The sequence below is a fragment of the Setaria viridis genome, chromosome 2 (assembly GCF_005286985.2).
Source record: "Setaria viridis chromosome 2, Setaria_viridis_v4.0, whole genome shotgun sequence".
NCBI classification, from domain to species: Eukaryota; Viridiplantae; Streptophyta; class Magnoliopsida; order Poales; family Poaceae; genus Setaria; species Setaria viridis.
The window spans coordinates 21,253,726-21,265,672 of record NC_048264.2 but is presented as its reverse complement, the minus strand read 5'-3'; the positions used below and the strand labels follow the sequence as shown (position 1 = coordinate 21,265,672).

The following is an 11,947-nucleotide window of genomic DNA, read 5'->3' as shown; positions in this document are numbered from 1 at the left end:
TTTCCATTGGAACGCTCGCAAGCTTTTGAAAGTTTCTTCTAAGTCTGCGATCAGATCGTTTGGATTCCTAGTTTTGACTACTACATTGTCCACGTAAGCTTCTACGTTGCGGTGTAGTTATTTCTCAAAGCATATTTGAATTGCATGTTGATAAGTCGCTCCTACGTTCTTCAGCCCAAAGGACATTGCCTTGTAGCAAAATGCTCCAAAAAGGGTGATGAACACAATCTTGGCTTGATCTTCTTCCTTGAGTGCTATCTGGTGATATCCCGAGTAGCAATCGAGGAAACAGAGTAGTACGCATCTAGCTGTGGAGTCGACTACTTGGTCGATTCTGGGGAGCCCAAAGGGATCTTTGGGACAATGCTTGTTAAGATCTATGTAGTCGACACACATCCTCCACTCACTGTTATTCTTCTTTCAAACTAAAACTAGGTTGGCTAGCCAATCAGGGTGGAAAACTTCCTTTATGAAGCCTACTGCGAGTAATTTGGCTAGCTCTTTCATAATTGCGTCTCTTCTATCTTGAGCGAATCTTCGTAGTCGCTATCTTTTTGGAGTAGCTTTAGGATCGATGTTGAGTGAGTGCTTGATCAGTTCCTTGGGCACACCTAGCATGTCAGCCGGTTTCCACGTGAAAATATCTCTGTTTGCCTGAAGGAAACCGACGAGCGCGCTTTCCTATTTAGGTCTAGACCTGTTCCGATTAGAGCTGTTTTGCATTGGATGAGTCGCCAGTCTCGAGGTCAATGGCTTTGAAGTCCTTGTCATTTGCTAGCTTGACTTTAGTAGCTCCCAACTTGTTCTCTGGAATTTTGAGTTTTGCCAGGGTGAGCTTCTTTGACGTAGTGAAAACTTGTTGCATAGAGTTGGGGACTTGAGTAGTTGCGGCTATCTCAACAGCTTCCGTGTCGCATTCATAGGATCATCGTAGGTCTCCACGAAGAGATAGTTCTCCTTTCAGTCCAGGCATTTTCAGTAGCAGGTACACATAGTGTGGGATGGCCATGAACTTGGGCTGGTCTTCCGAGAATGGCGTGGTAAGAAGTCTCGAAGTCAGCCACCACCAACTTGATGTACTCTGTGCGGTAATGCTCTTTGGTGCCGAGGGTGACAGGTAGGACGACTTGTCCTAGTGGGATAGCTGTGTTGGCTGGGACGATTCCATAGAAGAAAGAATTCATTGGGGTAAGCATTTCAGTGATGTCGAGGCCCATCTTGTTTAGAGTCTTGGTGAAAATGACATTGAGTCCACTGCCACCGTCGATGAGTACTTTGGTTAGTCTTGAGCCTGCGACAACTGGGTCTAGTACCAGAGGAAAACATCCTAGTTCTGAGAAGTTGGTCCATTGATCCTTTTTGCTAAATGTAATGGGTACCTCAGACCATTTGAGAGGTGTGGGGGTGGTTGGTTTGATTGCCATGATTTCTCTAAGTACTAATTTGTTAGATTGCTTGGAGGTAATGCCTGGAATTCCACCGAAAATGACGTTGATAATTTTAGACGCTATTTGGAACTTGTCTTCGCCGTCTTTAGTTTTATCCATCTTTCCCTTGCCTTTGTCCTTGTTGTTGTTATTGCTATTGTTGTTGGCAGGAGGTTCTGGCAACTCTTGCATTACTCTCCAAAGGCTGTAGTAGTCTATTGCAGCATGCTTGCTGTGCGGGTGCCATGGGCATTGTTTCTTGAGTAGTTCATTGAATGAAGGGCCATCATTTCGTTTGTCTGGTCCTTTCTTGCTTGAGTTTGACATTGTTGCAACGGTATTGTCTGGTTTGCGCTTGCGATTTTGATTGCCCGAGTAGTTGTTTCAGTGATCACCATTGTGGTTTCTATCTTGTTCTTGGTTGTTGCCTTTGTTGTTGTTGTCACGTGTGCGATTGCGGTGTGAGTCGAACCTTTCCGTTCCTTATCTTCTTCGTCTGCCCATGATTGAGCCATAATTTTGAGTTCTTTGACATCCGTTGGACGGCGTCTGCAAAAGTCTTGGAACATGCGTCGGTCCCAGAGGCCGTTTTGAAAGCATTCTATCACATCTGCCTCTGAGATGTCGACAATTGTAGCCTTTTTGTCAAAAACGCGGCATAGGTAGCTGCATAGGGATTCATCCTTTTGCTGCTTAACCTGAGCCAAGTCAATTCTATTGCTAGGGCACTGCATAGCTCCCGCGTAGTTGCTTGTAAAAGCTTTCTTTAGATCAGACTATGAGTCGATGGAATTAGGCTCCAAGGATTCGAGCTAGGTTATTGGCGCGGGTTCCATGCATATGGGGAAGTGCATGACCTTTGTATCATCGCTTCCGCTTACAGCTTGGACTGCTAGTGAGTAGCAGCGGAGCCACTGAACTAGGTCTTGTTTGCCATCATACTTGGTGATGCCTATTGGTTTGAATTTCTCTGGTAGAGTAGTCTTCATGATTCGTCTTGTAAAAGCGGGAAAGTGGTCATTGTCATCACTCTCAGCTTCATGTTCACGGCGGTGATTGTTGATTATATCTCGAGCATCACGGTTGTGGTTTAGTCTTTCCCTAAGATCGCTAATGTGCGAGGGTTCTGAATTAGCTCTGCGGTGATGTGGGCCTTCCGCGGAGGCTGTACGACTACCTTCGGCTGCATCTCTGTTTCGTCTTGGAGCTTCACGTGCGTCTCTGTTTCGTCTTGGCTGCATCTCTGTTGGTTTGAGCATCTTGCATGGTCTCAGCTGCTGCTGCCATGCTAACTTGGGTTGTGAGGCACGGATGGGATTGGTGCTTCCTTTTCGAGGAGCCTGTACGCGCACTCTGCCAAGTGCGATATCAGTTCGCTGAACTTATCCTGGGGCATGATTGTTGTCAAAAGGTCGATCAAAGCGACAACTGCAAGTGGAGTGTTATGTTCCCGTGATTCAACTACTTCAAATGCTCTATCAAGGTTCCTTATGGGGAGTCTTGCAGCAAGTAGTCGACGACAATCTGCTCTCTGAGCATTTCATGCCCGTCTTTTTATTCTCTGGTTGCAGGTTTCATCTTCTGGGGTGTTAACCGATAATTCATCTTTGGAACTTCTTCAACATGGCATTCCTAACGAAGAGTCCTCTGGTGTTGATCGTTGGTGCCTATTCCATCGGTCGGTGAAACAACAATAAAAAGTTCCCTATCCGGTGAGTAGCTTCCAGAGCTTGATGCTATGACCTCCGTGGAGCCATCTTCTTCACGGATTGGTCAAAGCGGAGTACCCTCTTGATAAGGGAGGATATCCAAGTGTGCGACAATACGTGACTCGTTGTCCTGGGCAAGGAAGGATGGCTTCATACCCAGCTAGTAGACGAATCTGCCTTGCGGTGTTGACGTGATTACCAGGCCCAGCTGCGGACCTGATAAGGGGAGTTCTTCAAGAGGGTCCGATTTGTAGTCGTGGTCCTCAATTAACTCCAGTCCGGATTGGACTTTGGATAGAGCTTTTTGATGAACTGTGACCGCATTTCAGAGTCCGAGCGGGAATTGGCTTGGACTTGTATCCAGTCCATATGATGGCTGAATTGCCTGTCTGCGTGGACTAGTCCGAGTTGTGGTTGAGTCCGAGTTGTGGTCGAACCCGGTGTTGTTCAGATCAAAAAAATTTGAATTTCTCGATGAAATCTTCTTCATTTCAACGAAAGTTTCCGCCGAGATGCTTCTTCTCCAGTTCTTCAATGATGCAGCGTTGGAAACCTCCAATGCCGTCAACGATGCAGAGCCATGAGCTGAAAACGAACATTGCGCCCACTTCAAACACAAACACACGCTTGATGATGACTGGAGCCATCGACCTCGCGCAGAGAATTTTGGCGACTGCCCCTACCTGGTGCGCCAGCTGTCGGTGTTTTAACCCGGCAACCTATCAAGGGAGTACTTGAGATAGTGTTTTGGTTGGTGGGTGTCGCTGAAATCAAGAAGTCGATAGTGATGCAGGAACACAATTTAGGCAGGTTCGGGCTGCTAGCTTGTGTAATACCCTACGTCCTATGCCTTGTATGCCTGTATTCGATTGAACTTCCTTTTGAGGGGGTCCCTGCCCGCCCTTATATATCGGGGGAGCAGGGTTACAGGGTAGTCTTTGGTACAAGAGCATTAGTCGGACACAACTACAAAGTCGTACTCTAACTCGGCAGAGTAGTTTCCTTGTATTCCGACTAGTCCTTCAGGAGTTCCATGTAGTCTATGTTGCCCTGTAGCATAGTCTTCATGTCCTGATACATCTCGAGTACGTCTCCTTGAGTGGGTCCATACAAATCTTTTGGTGAGCCTGGGGATGTATGGCCGACAAAACCCGATAAAGCATGAAACCATCAAAAGAGGTACTTAGATCGCTAAAAACATGAACACATCTATTAGTTCACTATGAATGATTGTACATCACAAGATCACCACCGGGATCCTACCTTGATCATGATGACTCCTAGCTCCATGACTCTAGCATGATCTTCCTCGCAGGGTGCTCACACCGACAAAGGTTTGCCTATGCTAACCCCTGACAACTGCACAGCCCTCGGCTCTTCGGAAATATGTCCCTCAAGCTCTTTCTACTTCTCTGCTGCTTCACATCGAGTACATCATCTTCGATTTTGGGGATCGATGGATTTTCGAGGTACTTATAGTCCAATGAACGCATGACAAACACTGGAAGGCGAGGGGGAGAATGAAACCTCCAGGCTGATCGGCTTAGGAGGGTCCAGACCAATCGTCTTGGACCTTTCTTTTGCCCTCTCACATCCTGCTTCGTCCCCAAGTCTTCTTAGATGCTCATAAGTCTTATTTTCACTTGCATGTGAGCCTGGCACGTTGGTAGCTTCGGGATGAGATTGATCACCAATAACTTTCTAAATCTCCGCTTGATCTTCTTTGATTCCTCTTTGATCCCGAAGTCATCCTCGCCATATCTTCACAAACTTAACCCTTAAGTCATCTCGACAGATTGCTTGCCAAAGATGGGCATCAGGGGGCACCAAAGGACCCTAGGCCGATCAGCCTGGGCTCCTCTGGGTCGATCAGCCTACGCCCTTGCTAGGCTCGTTGGCCTTTGTCTTCGTCTAGTTCGATGCTCGTTTAGTGCTTTATCCAAAAATATATTTTTAGGTCTAATTCCCTGCAAAAATAGAACATCCTTAAAAATATGTTGCATATGTGAAAATGACCGGTTTATTAGGTGTAACAAATAGTTTAGGTATTAAATTTATATCATTATTGAAGATAAACAGGGGTAAAAGTGTGTCCATAACGAGCGTCAACACAATCATCCAAGGCCGCCTCTCACGAAGGACTATAAATACTCATTGAAGACCACAAGCTAAAGAGGAGGGAGAGAAGAAGGAAACACCATGTAAACAACATCCACCACCGCCACAAGGTTGGAAATGGAGAGAAGATTGGACCTGCAAGAGGCCACGCGAAGCAGAGCACCAGAGGAGGGGAAAACACCCCAAGCCGATCGGCTTGGAGGTGCCCAGGCCGATCAGCATGGGGCTTTCCTACCCTCGTTCGTCATCCCTTTGGTTCAGCTGATCTACAGGGCATCCTTTACCCCCTTTTGTGTCAACATGTGTAAGATCATGGGGTAAAGTCTCTATTTGTCATCAGGATTGTATGGAGAGCTTGATTTGTAATCGCCGAACCTTTTGTTGAAAATCTATATGTTATAATTTATATCTTGATGATGCTTTTTCATATAATGGCTGACCATCGCTACTTTGGGTTGCCTTATTGCTTACCTATAACGATCATCATGCTGTGTTCTTATTGTCCAATAGTTGATTATCCTTGAGCAGTGACAATATGCAAGAGGGAAAGTGTTGGGCATGGTTCATATCCTCTCATAATAACACTTAGATCTGGTTCGTTCACTCTTGATGATTGCATCTACAAGTGATCCTAGATCCCTAGGACAAGTGTTCCATCTATCTTGTTCACAACTTTTTTACTCTGTATCTGCTTTGATCTAGATAGCTTAGTTCTTTTGTTAGCATAACCTTATCCAATACAAAAAGCTTTCGGTTACATACATTAGTGCTTAGTAAGCGTGTAAATCTCTTGTTCTGTGGATTGATAAACCTTGGAGGATACTCTAAGGGAAAAGCTACAACTGATTCATGCGCTTGTGGTTCATAAATTGGCGCGTAACTACCGTCAGCATCTACCCTTCTTCAAACTACTCAAGGACTTCCTATCAAAGCCACAACTTCTTAATGCTCCAACACCCAACAAATACTTGCTGCTCTACATCGCCACAATTACTCATGTCATTAGCACCACGATCGTGGTCGAAAGATCGGAACCAGACTATGTATTCAAAGTACAGACTATGTATTCAAAGTACAGAGGCCCGTCTACTTCGTCAGTGAGGTGCTACCAGATTCAAAGACCAGATACCCTCGGTTTAGAAGCTACTCTACGCAATATTGCTCACCTCGCAGAAGCTACAACACTACTTCCAGGAGTACAAGATATCAGTAGTCACCGACTCCCCCCTAGGAGCACCTCTGGTTGGAGTTTCTTAGAAAGGCCGCGCGTAATGGGTGCTTCATACACATCTGCTTGTGTATCCGATGCTTGTTCTTGCGTAACCGGTCTTGCACTTGATTCGTGATGCGTAACTGGAGGTGGATTTGGCGTAAACCGATGATGCATTTGGTGTAACCAAGGCATCTTGGTTATGTATGGTTGGGATGTCCACATCACAAACTGTTACAATACTTAAGAGTCTATTGTACAAATAACCTTAACATATACCGTGTCACGTGATATAGATGTACATGGACACACATCAACGCTCCACATCAACGCAGGTTAGCAGTTGTGTCTACAGAAGCCAATGCTATATTGTTTATAATTATGAATAAAAGCATGTTGAAGGCATAAACTACTACGAAGGGATACTGCCGTTTGATGCGCCTCTTGAGATGATGCTGTCGTCCTAATAGAAGTCGCAAAACTCCTCTAAGTGAACCTGGCATTGCAAGGCTTGTGAGCAGCATTATCAAGATGTACAGCCCAGCGTAGATCACCCTATACAATGCATTCGACGTAGATTTTCTATCACTCGTCGCAGCTATAGCCGTGAAGAATCCGAGCATCATGCATAGAAGGGACAACCAAAGGAAGTGCATTGAGATGATGAAACCCAACCAAGAGTTATTGGACCGAGAAGCTCTCCCGTAAACAAGTAGTATCGTAGCCATCACTGCAGTGGTCACGGCAATGGTGTCCAGCACAAGGAAGGCATTATACATGCGATTCCGGTTCAGATTGGCCTTTCCATCCGATCCATATGAACCAGGCACGTTGAATGCTGCAGAGAAGGCAACTGTGGCCACAAGGGTGGAAACAATCGCGAGATTCTTTGATGTTGCCACTCGCCATTTCACGAGGTCCTGGCCAGACCATTTCTTTATAAGGTCTTGCCTCTGTGGTCGGAATTGTGCTCCATAGACGTACAGCTTCATCACTAATCTTACCTGCTTGTTCACAAATGTGTCACATGACATGCATGATCATAAAGTCATATGTATGTAACATCATTCAATAAAATTCTATTTATTAGCAGTGCATAGATTACATGGAAGAAAGCAATTTTGCTAACTGTACCGCTTTAAGGATAAAAGACAGGATGTTACTTACCATTGAGTAGAAACCTGTGGACTTCTCAATCATATCAGATGGTGTGTGGCCTGCACTGTTCATAATGTGAACCTGAACTTTACCACTGGATAACAGCTTAGAAACAACTCCATATTCCCCTGCCTCCATCGCCAAGTGAAGTGCCGTATTCCCTTCACGGTCTTGCTGATTCAAAAGATTTTGCAGCATCCGATCCTTTGTAACATGTGAAATGATAGATGAGTGCCCTTGCAAAGCAGCTGCATGCAGAAAGCTTCGGCCATGGTTGTCACGAATGCCTGCAGAAGCTGGGTAGAATTGTAGTAATAATCGGACGGCAGGTCCGTTGCCCATCAGTGCTGCAGTATGCAGAGCCGAAAGGCCTTCGTTGTCCTGCAGGTATGCAGTGCTGGGTGGTGCATGTGTTAATATCTCTTCGATGATTGAGCAGTCACCGTCGGATGAAGCAAAGTGTAGTGGGCTGCTCTTGTTGATGTCAAGGTCTGTTGCAAGTGATGACCGCCATCGTAGAAGCAAAGGAACCATTTCTACAGAAATAATTTGAAATATTCCATAAATTTTTTCAAAACATTTCATAATAATGCATGTGGGTTTTGGACGCACCGTTGAACACATGTTGGAGGAATAGAATAAAAACAAAGTCCATATCATTAACTTTTGTCTTAAAGCAATATATATATAGAGAGAGAGACACACACACATTATGCAGAGTACATTGTATCAACTCTCAAATAGCAGCCATCATGTTGGGGAGAAAATATGTAGTTTAAGCGAATAAAATGGTTGTGAACTACTAATCCATATAACTCATCCTTGTTGAGCCCTCCCTATCCTACCAAGCCATATTGTGTTCATAACAGACCCACTACTAGACAAAGTAGTTTCGGTCCAGCAAAAAAATACCAGAGAGAGTTCGACCGGTACTACTGAAAAAAGGAGCTTTGGTCGAGCACAAAATACAGGAGAGAGAGTATTTGTACTTGTCTAAATTTGATCATCTTGTAGGCACTTTAGTATCAGTTGGTACCACCAACCACTATTAAAAATCACTATTAAAGAGTCGTTTTAGTACCGAATGAGGAGCCTAATACTAAAAATGAGACATTTAGTCTCGGTTTTCTTTTTACCAGCCGTGAAACCGAGCCTAAAGAGGTTTATTCAACCAGTACTAATAGTGAGTTTTCGAGTAGCGACCTATTCACACTAGAGAAAAGCTCCAAGATGATCTGCCTTGCTCTACGGCTTATCTTCGAATATTTTAATTTAATTTGACTAGCCTATGCCTGGTACGTGTCAATTGGTCAAATCTTTGGGTGCTATGATAATGATAATTACCAGTTCTCCTTTCTCAAAATATGTAGACATCACGATCAGTCCCATTCATGAATTTGGCCACAGATTGTTTGATAACGCACTAGTTTTATAAGGGATACCGCACCAGGTATATGCAGGATTTTGTTCAATCGAGATCTCACTCTCCTTTTTCCGTGTGCTGAGATGGTTGATCCAAAACGCTGAATTCCTTTAACCAGGAAATTAATACTATTCTAGTTCTCAGATCTAACTCTCTGGGTGTGAATTATGGCCATCCATCCATGTCCACAGACCACAACTTCGTTCTCACTTCTTTTTTCAGTCAAACCAATAACTAATTAATGAAGAAAATACCAACATGGCCCAGTAGTTTGTGTCAACGAACTAACCCGAGCTCTGGAGAACAGCAGCGTGCAGCGCGTTCTGCAACATGGAACCAGCGGCACAAGCGTCCCTGTACCCAATTATCGCCTCCACGGCGTGCACCGACCCGCTCATCACCGCCAGGTACAGCGGCGACACGGCGGCGCCGTTCACCTCCGCCGCCAGCTCGGGCGCCAGCTTCATCAGCACCTCCACCGTCTCGCCGTGGCCGTGCCTCGCGGCCACGTGCAGCGCTGTGTCTCCGGCGTCGTTCTTGCCGCCGAGAAGCTCCGGCAGCCTGTCCTCCTCCACGCTACACCTGGCGAGCCGAACAATGGTCTCCACCGCATCTGCCTGCCCCTCCCTCGCCGCGTAGTGAAGAGGCGTGTCTAATGATGAGTTGACCGACAAGAGGAGGGCGCTGTCCCGGAGGCAGAGCTCGGTGATGAGATCGCAGTGGCCCTGGCCGGCGGCGATGTGCAGGAGCGTGCTTCGTTCCGCGGCAACCTCGCGGGTGGTGCAGCAGCGTCCAGGGTGAACGGCTCAAGTAAAAGGAAACGTGCCCGATCAGATTTCAAGAATCACGAGTTGCAGATGTGCTCGGAAAGTAATCAGAAGTTCTACAATTGTGCCGAAACTAGGGAAAGGTGGTGTTGCAAAGGTAGAAGTACCATTTGCTCTTGCTGTCGTCGCGTGGCTGCTTCCAGCTAGTAGCCTGGTGACCTCCACCGTCCGACCCTCTAACCCAGCGATATAAAGTTCAGAGCACATGAACATGAGATAAGGGATCTCCTCCTTGGACATAGCTGGGGGACGCTCGACCTTCGTCTTCTTTTTCCCTGACTACTAAGATGTTTCAGTCCGTAAGGTTGTCTCTTGCCTACTCATGGATCTTCAAAACCCGCGTGATGGGGGATGAAACTATTACCAGTTGAAATTATAACGGTATGTCAATGAGATGGGACCTCCCCGATATGGTTTTAAGATAAGTTTGTCTTATTCATCATTGCTGATTTGTTAGACAATCGTATAATTAATAACGTATCCTGTGTTGAATAGGATGCACAGGTGGCGTAGAGTCAGTCCATAGGAGTATATATAAAATCATTATCTTATACCTCGTCCATGAAACGTGCACGGCTATTGCTGCATCCTTGCTCACCAAATTAAATCCCGTTCTTACCCAAAGTTTTGCCGCTGTTGTGAGGAAATGACATAGGTTTAGTTTTCTTGGTGCTTTTCAAGGAATCTATGTAGACATCATTTCAAAAAATCAACAATCATGACCGTTTTACTATCATTTCAGTACAGCATTAAGTTATATACCATCACAAAAATCAACAATCATGATATTTTTTCGGTACCAAAAGGATGCAATTATTTTGTCATGCTTTTATACTAGCAAACACTGATTCGACCTTTAGTACCGGTCTTAACTCCTCCTAGTATTGGTTGATCAACCGATACTGCTAAGTCGGTACCTTCAATACCAGGTGAAATAATCGTACTAAAGTGTACATATTAGTATCGGTTAGTGTTACCAACAAGTACTAACTTGTTTTGCGCTAAAAAAATAAAGAAAGTTTTTTTTTTCACAAGTCACGCATAATAAGCTCGTGCATGGTCCATGGGATACGAACCCACGACCTTAAGCCTCGCACTCGATAGATATACATCTTCACAACTAGCCTTACCTGGTAATTCATAAATATGTCATAGCCATGAGGATATAAATCCTATTGTTTCTGTTAACTTTACTGCTCTTACATTCAAATGAGTAGTATGTAAATATAAAAGATGGAATGCGACAAGGATCTTTCCTCAAGGAGATTGAAGAAGAAGATATGATATTATCCATTGTCGTTTCCTTCCACCTGACCATCCGTGGAGAAGAAAGAGAATTGACTTTGATGATAATTCTGAAAACTGTTAGAAGCCAGAACTGAGGAGCTCCTACAACAAGTGGAGAAGGTCAAAGATGTTAAACTAGGAAAGCCTCCTCAAGATTAGAAAAGGAAGTGGGAATCCATGTAGTGTTGGAGCCGAATGGTTTGTTTATTTGACTTGTCATGGTGGACAAGTCTGAAGCTACCACATAATCTAAATGTCATGCACATTGAGAAAAATATATGTGAAAATCTTATTGGAATATTACTGAAAAATGCTGGTAAGACAAGGGAGACGATTAATGCTAGGGTTGATTTGGAAGAGATGGGCATTAGACCACATCTACATATGCAGAATTCATAAAGAGAGTTATGCAAAATGCCAGTAGTGTCGTATAAGATGGGGAAAATAAAACAAAAGGTGTTACGATTTTATAAGTTAGGTGAAGTTCCAGATGGATATGCTTCTAATTTATCAAGATGTATTACTACTATAGAATGCAAACTCCAAAGACTAAAAACTCATGATTGCTATATCCTACATCACAGGGTTTTGCCTGCTTCCCTTCAAGGATTAATGGATAAGAAGATATATTCAGCTGTTGCTAAATTAGGAAACTTCTTTTAGCAACTATGTTGCAAAACTCTAAAGTTGCATGTTCCGAACAAATTGAAACCAGATATTGCAATAATTTTGTGCAAGCTTGACCCTCCTGCCTTCTTTGATGTTATGGTGCACTTGGCTGTCCATTT

The 11,947-nt window shown here is 44.5% G+C and overlaps 1 protein-coding gene across 1 annotated transcript; it reads right to left on the bottom strand.

The window, feature by feature from the left end:
• Positions 1 to 6,680: 6,680 nt before the first annotated feature.
• On the bottom strand, positions 6,681 to 10,255 carry LOC117845437 (protein ACCELERATED CELL DEATH 6). Its single transcript, XM_034726484.1, has 4 exons — positions 9,980 to 10,255; positions 9,335 to 9,850; positions 7,632 to 8,158; positions 6,681 to 7,468 (listed from the first exon to the last, which is right to left on the bottom strand). The coding sequence occupies exons 1-4, from the start codon at positions 10,110 to 10,112 to the stop codon at positions 6,791 to 6,793; spliced, it is 1,854 nt and encodes a 617-aa protein (XP_034582375.1). The 5' UTR covers positions 10,113 to 10,255; the 3' UTR covers positions 6,681 to 6,790.
• Between the last annotated feature and the right edge of the window lie 1,692 nt (positions 10,256 to 11,947).